The 25,079-nt window shown below is 41.1% G+C and overlaps 1 protein-coding gene across 9 annotated transcripts in view; it reads right to left on the minus strand.

The window, feature by feature from the left end:
• Positions 1 to 25,079, minus strand: part of KLF12 (Kruppel like factor 12) — a 532,835-nt gene that overhangs the window by 90,445 nt on the left and 417,311 nt on the right. For all 9 annotated transcript variants that reach the window (XM_027557687.1, XM_027557686.1, XM_027557684.1 and 6 more), the window contains one exon: positions 50 to 112. In XM_027557687.1, the coding sequence (XP_027413488.1) occupies positions 50 to 112 (63 nt within the window). The remainder of the gene's footprint in view (positions 1 to 49; positions 113 to 25,079) is intronic.

The following is a 25,079-nucleotide window of genomic DNA, read 5'->3' on the forward strand; positions in this document are numbered from 1 at the left end:
AAATTCCCATAGAACTTATAAATTCTCATCACTTTGACTGTATACTCACCAAGCAAACTTCTGATTATTCATTCGATTTCCTCGGACCCTTGATACTGGGGACGGATGTACCCTGTAGTAGGTAGATGAGAATAATCCAGTCATTAAAAAAGCATTTTCCTGATTACAAGTGAACAAAAAGTGATCTGGCTTATAAATGATCTCTTTCAGATTAGCTTAATGTAGAATGGCCCACAACTAAGCACCTCTTAGTAAATGAATGCAGTTCAATTCCTATGCCTACAGACCTGCAGTCTCTTTCCTTTTACACCACTTTTAACATAACAAGCATTTGTCACAATGTTCCCTGTGAAGCTCCTGCAAAGCAGGACCAGTTTTAATAAGTTGATTCATTCATTCAGTCCAACAAAAAGTTACTGTTGCCAACCTAATCCCTGCCAGGTTTAGGAGTGCATAAAAATAACGTAAGGTCTAAGGCTGACCCTCAACAAGCCCTTTCTGCTACCTGTTCCCACAAGAAGGACACAAAGAGACAGTCTAAAAGTGCACATTCCCTCAGTCAACTTCTAGATTTAAAGCCCTAAAGTAACACAGCAAAGGAGATCCGCATACACCCTCCCCAGATATGTTACTTTGGCATAATGATTATTTTGATTGAAGGCAGCCACAAACACAAACACGGGAAGAGCTCTCTACCTTTCCTCTATAAGGAAATTTTAATTTGAAAAGGTCTTCCATTTAACAATCCCCACATCAGGACAAGGAGTACAACATACAACTCATCCCTAGAAATGGTATTGAGATGAGCTGGCATAAACAACCCTTATTTACCGTGAGTTTCCACCGCCCCCCATACACTTCCTTGCTACCTCCCTAAAATGCAGCCCCCTAGACGCCCTTGTCTTTTGACAAAGCAATACTCCACAATTTTTTTGCCTTTGTTAAAGTGGTACGTAAGCCCCAAATTCTAACCACCCCTTTGAATTACTCATCACTGAGTATTCCTGCAAACATGAATGCATGTTTTATGTGTAAATAAGCTGTTCTTGCCTCTAGCTAACCTACCTATTGTCAGTTTAATCTGCACACCTTCAGACACTAAACTTGAGAGGTCAGAGGAAAAGATTAACCCCCATCCCTTATACTACTGTGCTGTACTAAGTCATTTCAAGTCAGGTCTGACTCTTCGCAACCCAAAAGACTGCAGCCTGCCAGATTGCACTTTGCACTCAGAAGGTTTATTTCTTCCAACATTCCTCCTCTGTCCATGGAATTTTCCAGGTAAAAATACTGGAGTGGGGTGCTGGCCCCTTATAGTAACTTCATCCAAATGCCCCGGCACAGAATCTGTGGGAAGAAGGATGGGTGAGTAGTTATCTTTAGGTGAAAGGTCTTCTATATGTGATGCTCTCTAGCCAGGCTTTGAAGGAGGCCATGTCAATTCAAATCTTTAGCTAAATAATGGGGAAAAGACAGTAAAGACCATATTGTTGTACAAGCTCCTTGGGTTGGAGTCATCCACTGGAAATGCTTGAAATTTCTAGGTACTGCTGATGTCTTCCAAGCAGGAGTTAGCTACTGAACCTCCATGAACCTCCACCTCTTTGTGGGTCACCTACTGGCAGCACAATTTGCTCCACTTCCTGTCCCTGTGGCCAACTTCCTGCTTTCTTCTCTCTTTACCAGGTACTTGTGAGATCTAGGCAGTGCTTAGGCTTGTGCTATCTTTACCCTTTAGATCTCAGTCATTACTCTTATTCACAAGACAAGAAAGTAAACCGGGATTTTAAATAGGTCTTAAAGTCCAGTTAGAATCAAGAGCCCCAAGGTTCATTAGAATCCCCGTTCTCCACAGTGGCTCAGTAAGTGAGAATCATTTCAAAACAGACAAAACAGTTCTAGCCCCTCTGAAGGGCCAAATCCAGTCTTTCTGTAAATCTAGAGCCAGACTGCACTTTGCACTCAGAAGGCTTATTTCTTCCAACATCCCTTATTAACATTCTTTTCCTCACAGCCCTTCTCAATGGCTGCTGCAGCTGAGCTGCTCAGCGCAGATTTCCTGCTCCATGTGGGGGAGGGGATGTTAATTATGCAGAAAGATGGAGAGCGGCCAGACAGCCCCTCTGGTGAACTGTCTCATTCAAGTACGGACCACTTCCTGCTGTTTTGCAGCTACAAGGATCACCTGTTGGTCTTGGCATTCGGCCAACCTGGGGCCTAGCGGAAATGACAGACTCAGCTAGAAATGAAAGCCAGCTCATATTCCAACACCCCAAATTGGGGACACAGTGAACAAACATGCAATAAAAATGCACAAGAGTTACACACAAGGTAACAAGGCTCTTTTTTCCCCTGCTCTCTTTTTTCTTTCAGTCTGTCTGCTTGAAATACAATCATGAAAATGCAAGAGCTGTGAGCCAAAAAATGTCTGTCCAGTTAAAGTCCCCTGACCTAGGGGAAAATGAAGGAAATCCTCTTGAGCCTTGCCTACATTCCCCCTGGGGTGTCAGAATCCTACTGCCTGAATACAGTTTTAACAAGTAATAGCCCAAATACCGGAGAAGGCACTGGCAACCCACTCCAGTACTCTTGCCTGGAGAGACTCCCAGGGACGGGGGAGCCTGGTGGGCTGCAGTCTATGGGGTCGCACAGAGTCGGACACGACTGATGTGACTTAGCAGCAGCAGCCCAAATACACACACGTTCTTTAATTCACTCTGCATCCTTTAAATGTTTACTGCATATTGATTACTCCTTAACCTTACTTTTAGTCATCATGATAATTCTACGAGGTGAAGTTTGATAGTATAGAAATATTCTCTCACTAATGCGTCTCATTGCATGTATCAGTGGGAAAAAAAATGGGTCTGTTTAACCTATAGCTGGGCTTCCCAGTTGAGGCAGTGGTAAAGAATCTGCTTGCCAATACAGGAGACACAGGGGACTGTGGTTTGATCCCTGGGTTGGGAAGATTCCCTGCAGTAGGAAATGGCAACCTGTTCCAGTATTCCTGCCTGGAGAATCCCATGGACAGAGAAGCCTGGTGGGCTACAGTCCATGGGGTTGCAAAGAGTCAGACATGACTGAGCAACCGAGCACACAAACTCAACTTACAGTACAATATTCTCTAGGTAACTGTATCTTTTAGCAAAACTCTATTGACCCACAGATCAACACTATAAGCAGTTAATTTTTATAACTGTTTAACCTCTTCAAATAATTCCTGATTTTGTGTGATCAAATCATTATAAAGCTTTTTACATCAAAATGGTAAAATAAGAAAGGTTTTTTTCCCTTCCCAAAGTGAGTAAACTGATAACTCGGAGCTTACTTTATTTGAGGAAAGTAGACCATAAATTTGCATTTCAGCTACTTGCCAAATTTCATTTCTTCAAAGAAATACGCTGTATTTCTGTGTGCTCTGTCTTTAAGTGGTGACACTTCTTACCATCGCCTACCTTCTTTCCACATATAGCAGCCAGGCAGGTAGCAAAGTCAAAATCCCAGTAGGAGAAACCACTGTCTAATCTGCATGTCATGCATTATTCATGACCTCCTGATTCCTGCACCTGCATCTAGGCAGGAAGCTTGCAGGGCATGTTCATTACTCTTCTCTTAGCCTCACACAGGCTCCATTACTGCTAAGCCACTTTGTTCTCTAAGTGAGGGTTTCAGGCCTTAGTACTAACCACTGGATAGGGAAAGAAAAAAAAAAAAAATCACCAGGCTGCAGGAAAGGGCAAGGTTCGTTGTTGTATAACATGCATTTAATCCTACGACGTGCTCTTCTAAGACTGACAGTTTATGTCAGATGGAAATGCTCCTATTTGGTGATTTACATTACACAAAAAAGGAAGCTGTAACATTAAGGCCATGTACACCAACTGTTGTATTTATATACACTTACTCATCTGAGGCAGACAGCATGTTTATAATTTTACCCAACACAAGGCTTAATTTAGCTTTCTTGCTAAGCATGTGAGAACTTCTTAGATACCTTCTTACACAAATCCGTCTTCCTTCTTTGGGTATAAGCACTGAAAGACCTGACCCTCCAATCTTGTATTGTAATGACTAACATTTATAGTTAATCAAGACAATGTGATCGCTCCTGTTTTGCAATATTTTGCTGAACCTACCTGAATGGCTGGTGGCTGGCAGCAGGGTGTGAAACCCTGATCCCCAAGGCAGAAAAGCTGTGACAACTTAAATCCACTCTTAAGGCCCCCAGTGGAATTGAAATGAAGTGCTAGAGACAGCAAACTATGTAAGTGCCTGGGATTGAATTCCAACTCCACCATTCACCAAAGGCGTTATCTTAGGGTAAGGTACTTAACCTGTCTGCCTTTCTGTCTTCTCATCTGCACCAGTGGAAGCAGTAATACTGGCCACCTTCTAGCTTTGTGAGATTTAAGTCGTTAATAATGTTAAAGTGTTCAGAACAGTGCTAACTACCCAGGAAGCAGTCCATACATGTTAGCTATTATCACTAGTAGTGCTGAGACTGAATTGGAAAAGATATGAAGATAAAACTGGAATATCCAGTTAATTCCACAGGACTGAGTTAAATGTGCTCTACAAGCCCACAGTCTTGATTACAACGTTTATACCACTTCCCTCAAGGCAAGGAAATAAAGAGAAATAAACACCTATAGAGTAACATGAACCAAATATTGTGGTTTCTAAGGTACGGCTTCCTCTTTGGTATCTTATTTTGTCTGTTCTTTATGGACAGTAGCCCACTAGGCTCCTCTGTCCATGGGATTCTCCAGGCAAGAATACTGAAGTGGGTTGCCATGCCCTCCTCCAGGGGATCTTCCTGACTCAGGGATCAAACCCATATCTCTCTCACATCTCCTACACTGGCAGGCGGGTTCTTTACCACTAACTGGGAAGTCCTTTTAGAAGACAAATCTTCTGTAGTTTTAAGTCAGTAATCATAGCATACAAAGTCACTCTCACTTACTAAGCCCTTACGAGGTGCAGACCATGCTAAGTATTTACTTCAGTCACATTATCTTACTTTCTCCTCATCATTAATATCCACATTTCACCTTTGAGAAAATAAAAAGGTTTAGAAGAGTTAGTAACTTGCCAGAGTTGCAGGGGAAAAAAAACAAAATCAGATCTTGGACACAGGTGTGAATGACCTGTCTTCCTCCAGATTATCATTCAATTCTTGTGAGCGCACAGATATTCCCTCCCCTCTACCCCCGAGGTTGCAATAAAGTGAATTAGCACCAGGGGCCTTAATGAACCTCAGCATTTATTTAAGCCCAACTGAACATTCTACAGTATAAGTAGATGGTCTTCCTGGCACCGAGCTAAATATTAAGCTTTCAGGGACTCATCAGAAATAGCATCACAGTCATATACTTTGTTCTCCCTTTAACTCTTTGTGAAAATTTCTTATTAGTGTTGCCATTTAAATATATAATGAACAACACATGAGTTCAGCTGATCTTACTCACAGCATCAACTGTCTCGCTATTCACACTGTCTGCACTGTTCCCTGAACCCAGGGTAGGCAATTTGTGAGCTAAGAGGCTGGAAGCAGACACGAGCAGCCATAACGAACTGAAGATACATCTATTCTCTCCTGGCTGACGCAGTTGCCGTAACACAACCATAACGGAGCCATAACATAGCTTCATATAACATAACCATGATGTTGCTTCAGTGGAGCCCCTATGCAGCAGCAGCCAGGGCTTTCATGATGAAGCTTATACCAGCACACCGCACAAAACAGTCCGTGACCAAGCGAGTATCTCGTGATGTGCATGCACAGTGGTGTAAGTGATCTCAGCTGTTACACAACCCTGCAAAGTCACTGTCTACAGAACATGGGGTGAGAGAGCTTGACTGGTGCCTTCTTGATCACATCCCCACAATGTGTCAGCTGGAGATGGTAAAAGGAATCCACTTCCTCACTTCCCATTGTCCTGAGAATCCAATCCCATTCAGCTTGTGACCACAGGTGTCTGATGAAACCATCTTTGTATGGTCATCAATGGCCTCCATGTTTTCAGATCTAATGGGTCAGTCTCAGTTCTTGTGTTCTCAAACTCTCCATAGTGACTCACCTGATTACTCCATCCTTGACCCTACTCAGCATCAGTGACATTTTTCCAGTCTTCTTCCTCCTCTTCTTTTTTTTTCCCTTTGCCTGAGCCTCTTCCTCCCATTCTTCTGAACTCTAAATGTCAGCATTGTCTGGGGATCATTTTCTCATGATTTTTCTACACACTGTTTCAACTCACTCCCTAGATGAAGGAGTCTCCAAAATAGCCCCCTCATACCCTTAATCATCTCATCCATCTTTAGGCCGTAGTTACCATCCATACAACAATATCTCCAGGATTTCGATCTCTAGTACTGTCCCCAAGCAGTGCCAGGCAGGATTTTGAATCCCAACCAACTTCACCCTTTAAAAAAATATATTCCTTTCCATATCTTCCCAGGCTCGAAAATAGCAGCTTCATTAACCCAGTTGCAGTCCTGAAATAGTACTTGAGTCATTCATGCTCTCATGCCCTATATGTTAGAGAGGCTACTTAATCCTGAGAAAAATCAGAAGAAATTATTTCAGAGACCCAAAAAATATTTATTGTGGGAACTGCTTATCTAGTAAGATTAGAGATTTTCATTACAAGATCCAGAGAAAGTGTTATAGACACATATTTTCTCTTCTTAAATTCACTTTTGTCCTTTTTTAAACTTTTAAATTTTATATTAGACTATAGATGATTAACAATGTTGCCACAGTTTCAGCTGCACAGCACTTTTCTCCTGTTATGTAATTCAGAGCCTGTACTTTTTTCCATAAATTGATGCAATTATTTGAAAAAATACACACTTTAACAACTCAGTTTGCTACATCTGTGGAATAAAAGATTAATTTAGAAATAACTCTACAATTATTTGTAAGTACAGAATTTTCCTATGTAGAATCACAGGAAAGATCATTTTAAAAGTAATTCTTGATATTCTGTTTATTTACACAAAGTTATAATGAATACAAGTTCTCATGATTGTTCAGGTTACTCTGGATGATTTCATCATAATATATTACACACACACACACACACACACACACACTACTTTTGACCAAATAAAAGCATGAGCATGACTCCAGTATTTAAAATACGTAGGCCCTTTCTGTTCTTAGTTTTCATCAAGTCAATGATAAGATGATCATTAGGAATGTCATATATTGTCTAAAAGTTCTTTTTCCCCTCGTTATACTTAACTCTCTCTCTATGCAGAGCTACTGATGTTATTTTTAGAAGTGAAAGTGAAAGTCGCTCAGTTGTGTCTGACTCTTTGTGACCCCACGGACTATACAGTCCATGGGATTCTCCAGGCCAGAATACTGGAGTGGGTAGCCGGTCCCTTCTCCAGGACATCTTCCCAATCCAGGGATTGAACCCAGGTCTCCTGTATTGCAGGCGGAGTCTTTATCAGCTAAGCCACAAGGGAAGAGTAGGCTGAATTTAAATATCATACAGAATTAACATAATCATTTCTTCACTGATAATTTTAATAGTAAAAATTTTCTTAAAAATACAGTGTTTTAGGACTTCCCTGACAGTCCAGTGGTTAAGACTTCGCCTTCCAACACAGGGAGTGTAGATTTGATCCCTGGTCAGGAAGCTAAGATCCCACATGCCTCAGGCCATAAAAACAATAACATAAAACAGAAACAATATTGTAACAAATACAATAAAGATTTTTAAAATGGTCCATATAAAAAACCCCAAAACTTTAATAGTGACACTGAAGATTCTCCTCCTTCCCTTTTGCCCTGGATAGTGAATGCTCAACTCTAAGAAGCTGGCCCCAACCTTTAGGTCTAGGTCAACTTGCTGGAAGTTCTGATAGCCCGAGGGTACTTAGCACACATTGACTAAAGATTCCATTTGTTTATATGTTTAATTTATGTTGTCTGTCTCTCCAAGTGGATGATGTGCTCTAAGAGGACAAGGGAGCTTTTCTCTTTTTACTCATTGTCATAACTCCTTTACCTGCCATGAAGTACGTGTCCGATAAATAACTGCTGGAGTGTTAGCCCCATTTCCCTACTGGACCAGATCTATTAGGACAGATGCCAATGGCTGTGTGTGTGCTCAGTTGTGTCCAACTCTTTGCAACCCTATGGACTGCAGTCTCCTCTGACTACGGGATTTCCCAGGCAAGAATACTGGAGTGAGTTGCTATTTCCTCCTCCAGGGGATCTTCCCAACCCAGGGATCGAACCCATGTCTCCTGCACTGGCAGGAGGGTTATTTACCACTGAGACACCAAAGAAGCCCCATGGCAATGGCTATGTCTGCCTAAGTCGCCACTGCATGTGCAGAGCTTAGCGCAACGTATACTGCACACAGTAGGCATATAATAAAAACTTGTTAAGCAGTGAGATGTGGGAAAAGGATAAAATATTTTAGATTCAGACATTTTGCTGAACCTCTCCAGAGCACCTAGAGCTCCAATGTGCTCAGTCGCTCAGTCATGGCCAACTCTTTGTGACCCTGTGGACTATAACCCACCAGGTTCCTCTGTCCATGGAATGCTCCAGGCAAGAGTACTGGAGTGGGCTGTCATTTCCTTCTCCAAGAGTTTCAATAATTAATTATTAACTAAATTCAATACAGTTTCCTTAACAGCTACTATCTACTGAAGTGTTGTGGAGAAGAGGGAATCTTTGCCCTCAGGCTGTTTGCACTCTAGTTGAAATAAATAGGTAGCAACTATCATAAATTAGTGTAGGAAAATTAAAAGGGATTTTAAGTTTTACCGGAGTGAAGAAGAGGTTAAAATTAATTCCAACTATAAAATAACAGAGAAGATTTTTGAGGAGAAGACCTTTAGGCTGGGCATGAAGGAAAAGCAAAAATTTAATCACTAGAAGCGGATGATTGCAGGGACATCCCTGGTGGTCCTATGGTTAAGACTTTGCCTTCCAATGCAGGGGGTAGGGGTTCAATCCTTGGTCAGGGAGCTAAGATCCCATGTGCCTCATGGCCAGAAAACCAAAACACAAAACAGAAGCAATACTGTAGCAAATTCAATAAAGGCTTTAAAAATGGTCCACATTAAAAAAAAAAAAATCTTCAAAAAAAAAAAAAGTGAATGAGGACTTCCCTGGTGGTACAAAGGTTAAGGATCCATGTGCCAATGCAGGGGACAGGGGTTCAATCTCTGCTTTGGGAAGATCCCACATGCAGCATGGCAACTAAGCCTATGTGCCACAACTACTGAGCCATGGCCCTAGAGTCCTTGAGCCACAACCACTGATCCGGCTGCGACTACCGAAGCCCTTGAACCTAGAGCCCGTGCTTGGCAGTTGGACAAGCCACTACAAGGACGTGCCATGCACCTCAACTAGAGAGTAGCTCCCACTAGCCGCAACTCCAGAAAAAACCTGAGTGCAGCAATGAAGATGCAGTGCATCCAAAAATAAATACACATGTGTGTGTATACACAAATGTATATGTATATATGTATATATGTGTGTATATGTGTATATGTATATACATATGTATATATGTACATATACATATATGTACACATGTACATACATGTGTGTGCATACACATATATATGTACATATATACACACATATATATGTATATGTACATATCAGTAGTTGTGGCATATATATGTATATGTATACGTATACATATATACATATGTATATATATAAATGTGTATATATATATATATGTTTAAAGGGAGTGATGGTAGGAAGATACTCCAAGAAGAGGAGTATGAATTGAAGTTGTGAAGTGAATGAAAAGATATGTCTGGGGGAGAGAATTTCTTAGAAAAATTAGGGAGAGATGAGCTAGATTATTAAGACAGGTGTAGAACACAGATCAATAAATAAATGTCTGGATAAGGAATTAGTAATTGGGATAGTCAGTTGTAGAACAGTATCAATGTTTCCTCTACTGGGCAAAGCCTTGTATACATCACGTTTATGTTTAATTCAAGCAATATTTATTGCATACCTATTATTTACTCATGAATTCAAATATTATTTGAACATCTATTATGCCACTGTTCTAGGCTCTTACATACAGTGAGCTGTGCTATGATAGAGGCTGTCATTACACATCTATTAAGACAATATACATCTATTAAGCAATGATGAAACTAGACAGTGTATTAAAAAGCAGATACATCATTTTGCCAACAAAGGTCCATCTAGTCAAAGCTACGTTTTTGTTTTTGTTTTTTTTTTTTTCCAGGAGTCATGTATGAGACTGAGCACCGAAGAACTGACACTTTTAAATTGTGGTGTTGGAGAAGACTCTTGAGAGTTCCTTGAACAGCAAGGAGATCAAACCAGTCAATCCTGAAGGAAATCAACCTTGAATATTCATTGGAAGGACTGATGCTGAAGCTGAAGCTCCAATACTTTGGCCATCTCATGTGAAGTACCAACTCACTGGAAAACACCGTGATGCTGGGAAAGATAGAGGGCAGGAGGAGAAGTGGGTGACAGAGTCTGATAAGACAGCTGGATGGCATCACTGACTCAATGGACATGAGTTTGAGCAAACTCAGGGGATGGTGAAGGACAGGAAAGCGTGGCATGCTGCGGTTCACGGGGTTGCAACGAGTCGGACATAACTGGCCAACTGAACAACACCACCACCACCACTAAGACATGATTCCTGACGTCAGGAAGCCTACAGCAGGTCACGAGTTTAGACAAATGACTGGCCACCAGGATGCAGTGTAACTGCCCATGGGAGCAGATAGCAAGGCCACTGGAATTAAGCTTTGGAGCAGACACAGATGTTTTCCTTGGATTATATATAAGGTACATTTTTAAGGAGAAGTTTCTCAGCTACGGAAGAGGAAAGGGGCATCTAAAGATATGAAGAGGCTCGGAAGGGTGCAGTTACAGTTACAGCAAAACTACAAATTGTGCAGGGAGTCGAGGGTTGGCAGGCCTGGAGGGTAAGAAATTATCTAATAACAGGGATCCGTGGAGATTCCCCGTGTATGGATAGAAAGCTGAACTTTCATGATCTAGGCTCATGGGATCTCACGACCAAGATTAAGAGGCTTAGTCATCTCTACCCTTTCTTGCATGTCAAAAAAAAAAAAAAAAAAAACCCAAATAATCTGTTTTTCCTTCAGTACTACCTTGGGCAGCAAATGGAACCAACACCAATAGTGTAAACCACACTACAGCTGAGTAACCATCCTGGACTGAATCTGTCTTCCCAAATGCAGCCCGTCTGCTCCATCCTGTCCACTTGGCATTCTCACAGCCACCAACCTGTTGTAACCCACTCTTCTCTCCTGCCATCACTACTCTCTAAACCACCTCCTCCTCAAGCCATGTTTTTGCACTAGCGCCATGGTGATATTTTGTAAAGGCAAACCTGTTTTCTCCTGCTCCATTATCCCTTTAGAGGCTTTTCATTGGTCTTGAAACAGACCCAAATTTCAACATGGCCTAAATGCCTACAATTAGGTTCCTGCCTACCTCTCTGGCTTCACTTTCCAACAATATCCCGCAGACCACTGCTTTCTGTGATCCTGCCACCCTTGTCCCCTTTCGCAGTTTTGGTGCCTTTGGTCATGTTGCTCCTTTTCTATAGGATCCCGACAGGCCCTCCGCTTCTTCATCTAGAACTCTGACTCCTTCTCAGCTCAGAGAGCTCATCACTTTCCATGACTCACCAACCTGCAGTATATCCACACTATAGACTCACCACTCTGCATCTGTCCTTCTTCTCAGGCTTGTGTTTATACATGCACGCAATTACTCAATGAGAAGCAGGAATTATTTTCTCCTTAGCGCTCCACTATATGCCCTGTATCAGACCCTCCATCTGGTACAATTAAATGTTGCTCTACAAATAGAAGGAGATGATGAGAAGTAGTAATAGTAGCTTTTTTATTTTCCATGAGTTTTGTTCTTTCAATAATCTGGAAAGATAAATAAGAAAATGAACATAATAATCTTACACATATTTAGATTAATATGCATCTATTTTCATATTTAATATGCATTAGGCTCAGACGGTAAAGCGTCTTGCTTACAATGCGGGAGACCTGGGTTTGACCCCTGGGTCAGGAAGATCCTCTGGAGAAGGAAATGGCAACCCACTCCAGTACACTTGCCTGGAAAATCCCAAGGACAGAAGAGCATGGTGGGCTACAGTCCACTGGGTCGCAAAGAGTCGGACACGACTGAGTGACTTCACTTCACTTCACTAATATTTATATATGAAGGTGAAGATGCTGGAGAAGACTTTTGAGAATCCCTTGGACAGCAAGGAGACCAAACCAGTCAATCCTAAAGGAAATCAGTCCTGAATATTCATTGGAAGGACTGATCCTAAAGCTGAAGCTCCAATACTTTGGCCACATAATGCGAAGAGCCAATTCATTGGAAAAGACCCTCATGCTGGGAAAGATTGAGGGTGAGAAGAGAAGAGGCAACAGAGGATTGAGGTGGTTGGAAGGCATCACTGACTCAATGGACATGAGTTTGAGCCAACTCCGGGAGATAGTGAAGGGCAGGGAAACACGGTGTGCTGAAGTCCATGGGATTCCAAAGAGTTGGATGCAATTTAGCGACTGAACATCAACAGCCTTTCAGAATCCTGGACAGGCACATGTACTGTTCTGTGGCAAACAGCTCCAGCCTTTTCTATGAATCACCTGTGCCAATAGGGTCAGAGGTGGTGTGAGACACATGTGGGTTCCTGTCTGTATACTTAATATATATGATAGGGGCTTTCCAAGTGGTGCTAGTGGTAAAGAACCTATCTGTCAATGCAGGAGACATAAAAGATGTGGTTTCAATCCCTGAGTCAAGAAGATTCTCCTGGAGGAGGAAATGGCAACCCACCCCAGTATTCTTGCATGGAGAATCGCCAAGGACAGAGGAGCTTGGAAGGTTACAATCCATAGGGTTGCAAAGAGTCAGACATGACTGAAGTGACTTAGCAGGCGTGCATATACATGACCAAAAGCAAAGCAGAAGAGACAGTGAAAGAAAATAAATATGCTCTGGGTCTTGTCTCCTTTGGCCCCACATGAGATGGGCTCTGTGGAGCCTATGTGAGCCTGTGCCCAGCACAGTGTGAGCCCAAGACCCATCCAGGGCCAAGAAGCCAAAGCAGATGTTTCTATCACTTCCTCATCGCTGGAGAAATTCGCAGAAAATCACTGGACCTTGTGGAGAGACTTCTGAATTTCAAATGAAGCCCACAGTTCAGTTAATATTGTTGAACCAATAATAATTTTTTGGTTTGGACCACTGCACTACGGTTTAAGTAAGACAGAAACCATAGAGAAGTTGAATGGATTCTCTACAGTATTTTTGCAACTTTTAGATATTAAATTTTTAAAAAATTAAAATTATCTTAAAATAAGCCATTTCTAAAATGCTATTCCTTTACTGGGATAAGAATAGAAGCAATACAAGTCTTCTAAGAACTCCTTTTTCCCTGTTTCATCTCATGCTTTTCAACAGTTTGTTATTATCTATAGCAGTCACTTTATTTTATGAATTTATATAGAGTATATATCTCTGTGTGTACACTCTCACATGGTTTTTTGGGGGGTAATTAAACTCATCAATCAACAATTCTACTGCTTTCACCATCACAGTTTTCATGCCCTGGGTAGAGAATTACTAGTAACAGCTAGGTTGAAAAGCAGTAGAAAGAAAGGAGTAGAAGAAAACAAAATGAAGTCATTTTTAAAAGGTTAATAAAAATACAGCTGTGATGAGATTGGGGGAGGAAATTTAGGCCATGGCTACAGATCAACAACCTATACTGTAGCACTGACACTCATCCAGGTAATAGAGATTCCACATTGCGGCTCCGACCTGAGCTACCCTGATAATTGGTTCAATTTTTCACTTCATTTTCCATGTTTATAAGTCTGACATATTATTTTTCAGCACTCAGTGTACGCTGCATTAAGGTCCCCATCTTTTTAATACGTGAACTGAAATGCTTTGACTCAGGCATCGGTGTGGATGGCACTAGAGGAATTTCATGAATTGACAGGCATTCTGATTGGTAGTTATTCTATTAGTCACACTGCCGATGCCTTTTATTTGGTGTGCTCTGTCAAGAAAGAGGAGTAAGTAGTTGAAGAATTACTTCAAACGCTTTTACTGCCTCTGGCTGCGTTAATTCTTAGATGCCTCATTTAGGCTGAAAAAAAGAGGCAAAGTTAAAGTATGTAATGTGGGCATTTTGTCACCCCAAATTGGATCTATTACAACTCAGCACTCTCTCCAGAAGGTGTTATAGCTCACTAGGCTGAACTGTTTTTCCTTTGAGTAAGACAAAATTTTACATCGTTTGGTTCACGGGCATAATGAAAATGGCATCAAGTAGACCCTAAAGATGATAAGCCATCACGAAGAGAAAATGTAGCTTTACATTTCACTTACAATAAAATTTCAAATGCTAGAAAAACTTCAACTTGGTAATTAAATATAACTGCTATCTCTATTGTAATAATGCGTTTAAAAGAAATGGATTTATGGATTTGTATGTGTGTGTATAAAGCCCGATTTGCTTTTCTTTAAGTAGACACTAAATAAATCAAAAGGAATGGTACCCAAAAGATGGACTCAGCATTGAATTGGAGAGCAGGCTGATCGGCAGACAGCTGCAGAGGCCATTCTTTCACTGCCGAAGCTGACGGCCAACAAACTTGGAGGACTTTAAGGGAAAGGAATCAGGAAATGACTTACTGGCTTATCCAGAGACACTTTTATTTTAGAACGTGGCACTGGAGCCCAAGAGGTGCCAAACACATCCATCAGTACCCACAGCGTGAAAGGTACTTGTGGAGACTGTCAAGATATATATGAAGTATCACACACTCACTCACCAACAACACTGGACAGAGAGCAATGCACCCACCATATAAGCCCTGCCAAAATGAACCAGGCCTTCTACAGCTGAACACCATCATTTACACTAACTGCACTCACATTCCCCATTACCTCCTCTCCCACCATCAGCCACTGGTATTGCTACTTTCTTTCCACTGCTTCATGTAGCACTGGCCCAGGAGACTACAGAGTTTTTCCACCTATGGGCTACTATTACATTAACAAAATAGGCAGCTCAAGTGCAGCTAGTTTTGTTATTTTGGTGACTTCTGAATTTGATACTGTTGTTCCGGTTGTTTATGAAGTGCCAGACCATGACTGTGATTGAAAAAGATAAAGAGGAAAGAACTGATTCAAGTGTATTAGGTGCTATGCACTTGCCAACCGATTTACGTGATAATACAGTAATCCAAGATACGGCCTCTGACCTTGAAAACAGACTATAGTGCAACTGGGTAAGCATCCAAGAACCTCAGAAATAATAGTATAAAATACAGAAGGTCAGTTCTCCAAATAGGAGAGCTGTCGCAAGACAGTAGATGATGAAATAGTGGAAATATTGATTACTTTAAGAGGGTAGAAGAGAGGAAATACTACTTCAAGGAAAGGATATGGGATGGTACTGGGTTGCCCAGGCTACGTCTTCTGAGCAGCACGATGAAGCCCTCAGGCATGCAGGTGAGGATAAAAAAGGAGCAAGGAGAAAGAGGTGGGAAAGATGAGCAGGGCATGCAGTTACCTTGGTCAGAAGTAGTTCATGCAACGGGATGCAGCTCAGAAGGTGCAATGTCTTTGATGACTGGTGATAGATGTTTGGGAATTCTCCTTAGAAAGTGCAAAGCTGATGGATGATTTCATTCCACAGGAGAAATGGTATCACATTAAGAATTTATCTGCCAGTGGTGTGCAGATGACTAACACTCAGACAATCTTGATGATACTGCATCAGTATGGATACAAAGGGAGAAAAAGTCAAATCCAAAGAGGTCCAGAGAGAATAGGGAGAAAGAAATTGATGAGATAAGAAGTATCTGCATGATCTGTTGACAGTGAATAAAGGAAGGTAAAGGGAAGACTCAAGATGACTAAAAGAACGGTAGAAAACATGGCTCTAATTTTAGGCAGCTGGAAGGCAGACTTGCAGGCATTGGACTTGATTTTCATAAACAGAGCAGAAAACTAGCTGAGAAAGTAGGTGAGATTTCTAAAGGAAAACTACCAATGCAGAGGAGTTAAGAGGCGCTGACTCTGAGATACTTTATGGTTGAGGGCGAGACGCAAAGGAACAATCAAGGAATTAGAAGGAGAAGCCAGTGAGATAAGAGGAAAACTAATATAAAAGAAGATCCTATGAGAAGTAAACAGAGCTACTTTGCCTAAAAGCAATGAGGGTGGGAACTGGAGAAGGCCCATTACATGGTCAATGGGGAACCGTCCTAAGAAAAGTTTCTTGGTAAAGTTATAGCAGTGATGAGTGTCAGGCTCTAGAGTGTTAAAAGCTTCAAAATGGGGATAACAATCTCTAGGTTCATCTACTTTGTGGTAAATGGCATTATTTCATTCTTTTTTATGGCTGAGTAATATTCCATCATATAAATATGTCATATATATATATATGACATCTTCTTTATCCATTCATCTGTTGATGGATATTTAGGGTGCTCCCATGTCCTGGCTATTGCAAATAGTGCTGTGGTGAATATTCGGGTGCATGTATCTTTTTGAATTATGATTTTTCTCTGGGTATATCCCCAGCAGTGGCATTTCTGGATCATATGTAGGCTCTATTCTGTTTTTTTAAGGAACCACTATACTGTTCTCCATAGTGGCTGTACCAATTTACATTGCCACTAACAGTAGAGCAGGGTTGCCTTTTCTCTACACCTTTTCCAGCATTTAATGTCTGTAGAATTTTTAAGGATGGCCATTCTGACCTATGTGAGGTGATACCTCATTGTAGCTTTGATTTGCATTTCTTTAATAATTAGTGGTGCTGAGCATCTTTTCATGTGCTTTTTGGCCATCTGTGTGTCTTCTTTAGAGACTTTTATTGATCGGGTTTTTTTTTTTTTTTTTATTCAGCTATAGGAACTCTGTAAACTTTGGAGATTAATCCCTTGTCATTTGCTTCATTTGTAAATAATCTCTCCCATTCTGAGGGTTGTCTTTTTGTTTTGTTTATGGTTTCCTTTGCTGTTCAAAAGTTTTTAGTTTAATTAGGTCCAATCTGCGGCAACACGGACGGACTCAGAAACTGTCATAATGAGTAAAGTCAGTCAGGCAGAGAAAGGTGATTATCATATGGTATCTCTAATAAATGGAATCTAAAAAATGGAACACATGAATTTATTTAAAAAAAGGAAATAGAGTCACAGATGTAGAAAACAAACGTATGGTTACCAGGAGGAAGGGGGGAAGAATAAATTGGGAGATTGGGATTGACATATACACACTGCTGCTACTGCTGCTAAGTCGTTTCAGTCGTGGTTAACTCTGTGCGACCCCAAAGATGGCAGCCCACCAGGCCCCCCGTCCCTGGGATTCTCCAGGCAAGAACACTGGAGTGGGTTGCCATTTCCTTCTCTAATGCATGAAAGTGAAAAGGGAAAGTGAAGTCGCTCAGTTGTGTCCGACTCTTAGAGACCCCATGGACTGCAGCCCACCAGGCTCCTCTGTCCATGGGATTTTCCAGGCAAGAGTACTGGAGTGGGGTGCCATTGCCTTCTCCACATATACACACTACTATACATAAAATAGGTAACTAATAAGAACCTACTGTACAGCACAGGGAATTCTACTCAATACTCTGTAATGAGCTATATGGGAAAAGAATCTAAAAGAAGAGCAGATCTATGTATATGTATAACTGATTCATTTTGCTATAGAGCAGAAACTAACACAACACTGTAAATCAATTATACTTCAATTAAAAAAAAAAAAAAACCAAAGCATATATCCAAACAAAACCTGAACACTGTTGTTTATAACAACTTTATTGACAATTACCAAAACCTGGAAGTAAACAAGATGCCTTTTTGGTAGATGAGTGGATAAAGTAAACTGTGGTACATCCAGACTGTGAAATATTACTCAATGCTAATAAGAATGAACTCTTGATGAAAGTGAAAGAGGAGACTGAAAAGGTTGGCTTAAAGCTCAACATTCAGAAAACGAAGATCATAGCATCTGGTTCCATTACTTCATGGGAAATAGATGGGGAAAAAGTGGAAACAGTGTCAGACTTTATTTTCTCGGGCTCCAAAATCACCGCAGATGGTGACTGCAGCCATGAAATTAAAAGACGCTTACTCCTTGGAAGGAAAGTTATGACCAACCTAGATAGCATATTCAAAAGCAGAGACATTATTTTGCCAACAAAGGTCCGTCTAGTCAAGGCTATGGTTTTTCCTGTGGTCATGTATGGATGTGAGAGTTGGACTGTGAAGAAAGCTGAGTGCTGAACAATTGATGCTTTTGAACTGTGGTGTTGGAGAAGACTCTTGAGAGATCCAACCAGTCCATTCTGAAAGAGATCAACCCTGGGATTTCTTTGGAGGGAATGATGCTAAAGCTGAAACTCCAGTACTTTGGCCACCTCATGCGAAGAGTTGACTTGTTGGAAAAGACTCTGATGCTGGGAGGGATTGGGGACAGGAGGGAAAGGGGACGACAGAGGATGAGATGGCTGGATGGCATCACTGACTTGATGGATGTGAGTTTGAGTGAACTCTGGGAGTTGATGATGGACAGGGAGGCTTGGCATGCTGCGATTCATGGTGTCACAAAGATTCGGACACGACTAAGCGACTGAACTGAACTGAACTGAATCAAGTAGTGAAAACACATGGATGAACTTTACGTGCCTCTTACTAAGAGGAAGAAACCAATCTAAAAAGGCTACAAAGCATATGATTCCAACTTTACTACATTCTAGAAGAAGCAGAACTGTGGAGACAGAAAATGACCAGCGGTTGCCAAGGGGGAGGGTGGAATGGATGAAGAGGCAGAGCACAGATTTTAGGGCAGTAAAGCTATTCTCCATGATGCTACAGTGAGAGATATGTATCATTATACACCTGTCAATACATCCATAGAATGTATAAGGGCAAGAACAAATGTAAACTATGGACTTTTGGTGATGATGATCTATGGGAGTAGGTTCATCTATTGCAACAATGTATCCCTCTGGTGTGGGGTTTCCCAGGTGGCTCAGTGTTAAAGAATCTGCCTGCCAATGCAGGAGATGCAAGAGACAAAATAGATTTGAGTTTGCAATCCCTGAGTGGGGAAGATCCCCTGGAGTAGGAAATGGCAACCCACTCCAGTATTCTTGCCTGCAAAATTCCATAGACAGAGAAGCCTGGCAGACTACAATCCATGGAGTCACAAAGAGTCTGACACAACTGAACATACACAGACATCCCTCTGGTGTGGGATGTGAAGAGTGGAGGAGGTGGCGGGTACAGGCAATAAAAGGGAATACCATTCTTTGCATTCAGTTTTGTCAAGAACATAAACCTTCCTGTAAAAAACAAAGTCATTTAAAAAGTTAAAAAGCGAGGATAAAAGAATACTGGAAAACAACTTCTGTTGGAGAAGCTCTCTCATGAAGGAAGAGCAATGGCTAGAATAGCCAGATGAGACCAAAAAAGGCATTCGTGTTTTCCATCATAGCTCAGTCAGTAAAGAATCTGCCTACAATGCAGAAGACCCAGGTTCGATTGCTGGGTTGGGAAGATCCCCTGGAGAAGGAAATGGCAATCCACTCCAGTATTCTTGCCTGGAAAATCCCATGGACAGGGGAATCTGGTGGGCTACAGTCCTTGGGGTTGCAAGAGTTGGACACGACTTAGCAACTAAACCAAAGAAAAGTGAAGTTATCATTCTGTAAGCTAGGAGGAACGTACAATGGAAAAGAAGTGTCTCTGACACACAGCAGTGACACATACACAAATATTTTCTTCAAAGTGAGAACTTACTATGAATTTGGTACATGGTTCAAGTTTTATTGGAGAGTCTCACTTCTCCACACAGCAGCCCATGGGGCTGGGTGGTGTCATCATTCCCACTTGCTGGTAAGGAAAAACCAATCTTAGAGAGCTCTGCTAAACCTAGCCTAGGGGCACACACCAGAGCTGAAACTCCAGTCCGGGCCTCACAGACTCCATGCCGTACTCTTAAACAATGTCCCACTTTGTTATTTTATGAGTGAAGAAATAACTCTATTTAAAAAAAAAAGTCAATTGGATAACAGCTACAAGAGTAGAACATAATGCAAAATTCAGTTGCTTACAGTTTCATATTTACCAAACAATGCTGCTTGCAATGGAAAATTCTGTTTATAAGTAGTCCTGAAATAGTCTGAACTCTCAAATGATCATTGAATTTCAAAATATTGCTTGTCATACGTATTTCTTAATATATGCTCAGTCATGTCTGACTCTTTGCGATCCTATGGACTGTTGTCCACTGGGTTCCTCTGTCCATGGAATTTCAAAAGCAGGAATACTGGAGTGGGTTGCCACTTCCTTCTCCAGGGGATCTTCCCGACCCAGGGATCGAACCCACATCTCGTCAGGCATAGTAGCTCACATATACATGGTATAAGAAAAGATAAATATTTGGTCTTTGCCCCAGAAGCTTGGCACAGAGCTCCTAAAACCCTTGTAACTTCCTAAGAGACAGCGTGTCTTTTGTTATTCCTCATAAGCCACTTTTGACTACAGTGAGTTTAAGGTGGTAAGGTAACTCAGGGTCAGGCTCCCAGTTAGCTTGAAAGACCAAGCAGGTGGTCAGACAGTTAGAACTTTCAGAATTGGAGGGGAGAGGGACTGGTGACTGAGTTCAATCAGCAATGGCCAACAATTTCAGCAATGATGCCAACATAATGAATCACCATGTACCCCCTAAATGATGGGATTCTGAGAGCTACGGGGCTGGTGAACACAATAACAGGTAAGGAGGGTGGTGTGCCTGGAGGGGGCGTGGCAGCTTTGCATCCCACTCCCCCGCACCCTACCCTTTGCATCTCTTTCCTTTCGCTGTTCCTAAATTGTATCTATTATTATAATATATTAATATAATAAAGCACTTTTCCAAGTTCTGTGAATCATTCTAATAAATTATTGAACCTAGAGGGGATCTTGAGAACCCTCAACTTTGTAGTTGACCAGGCAGCCTTGGGACCCCATATGTGGCAGGCATTTAAAGTGGGGCAGTCCCACAAGCCAGAGCTCTTGACCAGTGGGTTTTTGAAGGCTCTGGGTGATCAGCATCAGAACTGAACTGAATTGCTGGACATTCTGTTGTTATCAGAGGATTGGAGAATTGGTTCTTGTTTCAGAAAACAAAATATTTTATAAATATATTTAAAACATTTTTATATTGAATTTTCATAATATGTAAATTACCACGTGGTCAGGTCAAACATGAGAGTAACGCACCACTGTCAAAAAGTGAAATCATGATTTTTGAAGTCTGTAAGTTAAATTAGGTGGCACAGTGGTAAAAAAAAAAAAAAAAAAAAAATCTGCCTGCTAATGCAAGGAGATGCTGGGTTCAATCTCTGGGTTGGGAAGATTCCTGGGGGAAGGAACCCACTCCAGTATTCTTGCCTGGAGAATCCCATGGACAGAGGAACCCGATGGGTTATAGTCCACAGAGTCACAAAGAGTCAGACACAGCTGAGTGACAGAACATATACACAAGTTAAACTATCTTTTAAAAATTTGGCAAAAAAATCTAGGGACCATTTTCCCTCAATCTAATTATTAGAAAATATGGAAGGATGAGGCTGCTGCTGCTGCTGCTAAGTCACTTCAGTTGTGTCTGACTCTGTGCAACCCCATAGACGGCAGCCCACTAGGCTCCTCTGTCCCTGGGATTCTCCAGGCAAGAACACTGGAGTGGGTTGCCATTTCCTTCTCCATGGAAGGATGAACAGCCATTAAATAGAATGAACTCATACTTAAATCTACCAATCCTCATACTCTCTTTTAACTAATCAAGACAAACTGAATTTACAAAATATGATTAGAGGGGTTTGCTTAAATTTGTATTCTCTGATTAAATACAGGTGTTAGGCAAAACAGGCAGGGTCTGGAAACTGCTTGCAAATGCATCCTTATTATTTAGAATTATTTTTGCTTTGAATAAAAGCAAGCAAGAGTTTTCATTGAGTTCTTGCAAAAACTACAGAAATGAGAAGAATCAACCTAGGAAAAAAAACTCCATACATGTACTAAACAGTACCACACAAAATATAGGCCTACGAAATGCACATTACCAAACAGTAAAATACAACTATTATTTTCTTAAAAAAGAATTGATAAAATTGAAATACAAACAGTTGATGTTTCCAGTCTTGAGTTCCTGCCCTGGAGATTTTAGAAAGAAAGCCATATGATTCAACTAGTTTTACAAGGGATAAAATGACAATTCCACATTTGAAAATAATAATTAACAAATTAAAAGAATGTCTTAGTTTCTATAGTTTGCCAGACCGTGTGCTAAACGCTGCTGATGTACAAATGCATAAACTATGGATCCTGCCCTGAAAACCTTTCAGGCTAAAACGTTTGAACATTACAGGAATTTCACTGCAGGATTACGTGGCACAGTGTTGAGTACGGATTCTGGTCCAGGTTGCCTGGGTTCAACCACTATGAGTTTCTAGCATTTACTGGTTGTTTGGTCTATGGATGAGATATCTAATCTACATCTCAGTTTTCCCATCTTCATAATGAAAGTACGTACATCCGCTCACTCAGAACAATGCTTGGAGTGCAGCTTGTGGTGGGCTGGACAAGTTTTGGCCACCAGGACGATCTCGCTCTTCCCTGGGTGTCCTACACTGCAGTGGAAATGTCTGCTCAGGGCTTTCTTGTGATTCTGTGTTTCACTTTCCCCTGAAACCAGGAATAACTACTAAGAGAGTGCTATGTCTCTAGGTACTGGGTACAGGCTAAATGCTAAGTGAAAGTCGCTCAGTCATGTCCGACCCTGCGACCTTTGGAATTCTCTAGGCCAGAATACTGGAGTGGGTGGCCTTCCCTTCTCCAGGGGATCTTCCCAACCCAGGAATCGAACCCAGGACTCCTGCATTGCAGGCGGATTCTTTACCAGCTGAGCCACAAGGGAAGCCCAAGAATACTAGAGTGGGTAGCCTGTCCCTTTTCCAACAGATCTTCCCGACCCAGGAATCAAACCAGGGTCTGCTGCATTGCAGGTGGATTCTTTACAGACTGAGCTATCAGGGAAGCCGGTAAATGCTAAGAGACAACAATAAAGGCTATTTCAAAACAGCCAGCTCCCAATTTGTCCATAACTAGCGAAATCCATCATGAAGAAATGTAAAAGCTTATTTTTTAAATAAAAAGTCACCAGAGTATTGCAACATCCTGTTAAACAGCAAAACAAATTCAACTCATTACAGCTGTAGTAGACTGCGTTCTGTTAGAATTTCAGAGTAACTGATATTTTGGAAACTGGATGTTAAACTCACTAGACAAGTTATCTGCTGATAAGGAAGCATGACCCAGCAGTGGTTGGGTGACTCTAGTTACTTTTCAGTTTTGAATTTATCCATATTCAAATGTGGTGTTGACTGCATATCAGAGAAGAGGCTGGCATGAGTTGAGGCAGTTTACAGTTCTGGTATCAGGGGCTCTAATTTGCCAAGACATCTCCTAATTGTGGCTGTGTTTATAAAAGCAGCATCAGTCTGGGCAGGGCAAAACAGGACAGTCAGTCGGACTGATTTAGTGCCTTCAGTATGCTGAGTAGTGCTGATGAGCAGGCACCTTGAGATTGTCTCCAGTGCACACATGGATCATTATGTTAAACACAGACCTGCTCCCTGGTTTGACTCATTCACATCACAGGAAGCAAATCACAGACAGATTACATTATGTTTTTTTTAGGTAACAGCATTATCAACATAACAGTTCAAGGGCTTCAAAAAGAGAATATTTCTATGTTGCCAATGTGAATTACTGCAGAATGCCAGCATAGTCTCCTAAGAGCAGGGAACAGCCTACCTTTTTGAACCCTGACCATGAATTAATCCACAAACACGCAACTTGGAAATATGTTTGCACATTATTAAATTCAACTATGCCATCCTGTTCTTTGTGTTGCAATAAACCAAGTCACAAATTTTTTGGTTTGCCAGTGTATATAAAAGTTATGTTTACATTATATTATAGACTATTAAGTGTGTAATAGCATTATGTCTAAAACACAACATACATACCTTGATTAAAAAATACTTTATTGCTAAAAAATGCAGTCATCTAAGTCTTGAGTCATAATCAATTTGCAATAGTAACATTAAAGATCATTGATCACAGGTGACCATAACAATAATGAAAAAGTTTGAAATATGGTGTGATTTAACAAAATGCAATACAGGCAAAAGCAAGCAAATGCCATTTGAAAAATGGCAGGTTCTCACATACCTTCAGTCTGTAAAAATGAATAACTATGAAGCACAATAAAGTGAGGTGCAATGGAAAGAAAGATTCCTATGTTACCTCTTTCCTCCTGAACCCTAAGAATATTCAGAACAGGTTTGCTATTATATAAAAAAAGAGTAAAAAAAAAATCACCATTTCTACTGCTTCTTTCACAACTTACCCTCTGCAACAAGTGGTCAACACTTGACCTAGTTATTGGGCATCACTTCCTTATTTTTTACCTTTTGTGATCTGGCTCCTACCTCCGCTACTTTGGAACTGGTTTTAATTCAGTATAAATTCACTCTAGCCTGGCTGGGCCCCACTTGCCTCACACTACACCTGAAACCTGCACTTCTCTTTCTCTTTTTGCTAAACACTATACTCCATTTAGGGCTGGAGGAAGCACAAGCTGGAATCAAGACTGCAGGGAGAAATATAAATAAACTCAGATATGCAGATGACACCACCCTTATGGCAGAAAGTGAAGAGGAACTAAAAAGCCTCTTGAGGAAAGTGAAAGAGGAGAGTGAAAAAGTTGGCTTAAAGCTCAGCCTTCAGAAAACTAAGATCATGGCATCTGGTCCCATCACTTGATGGGAAATAGATGGGGAAACAGTGGAAACAATGTCAGACATTATTTTTGGGGGCTCCAAAATCATGGCAGATGGTGACTGCAGCCATGAAATTAAAAGACGCTTACTCCTTGGAAGGAAAGTTATGACCAACCTAGA

The sequence above is a fragment of the Bos indicus x Bos taurus genome, chromosome 12, assembly GCF_003369695.1.
Source record: "Bos indicus x Bos taurus breed Angus x Brahman F1 hybrid chromosome 12, Bos_hybrid_MaternalHap_v2.0, whole genome shotgun sequence".
Taxonomy (NCBI): Eukaryota; Metazoa; Chordata; class Mammalia; order Artiodactyla; family Bovidae; genus Bos; species Bos indicus x Bos taurus.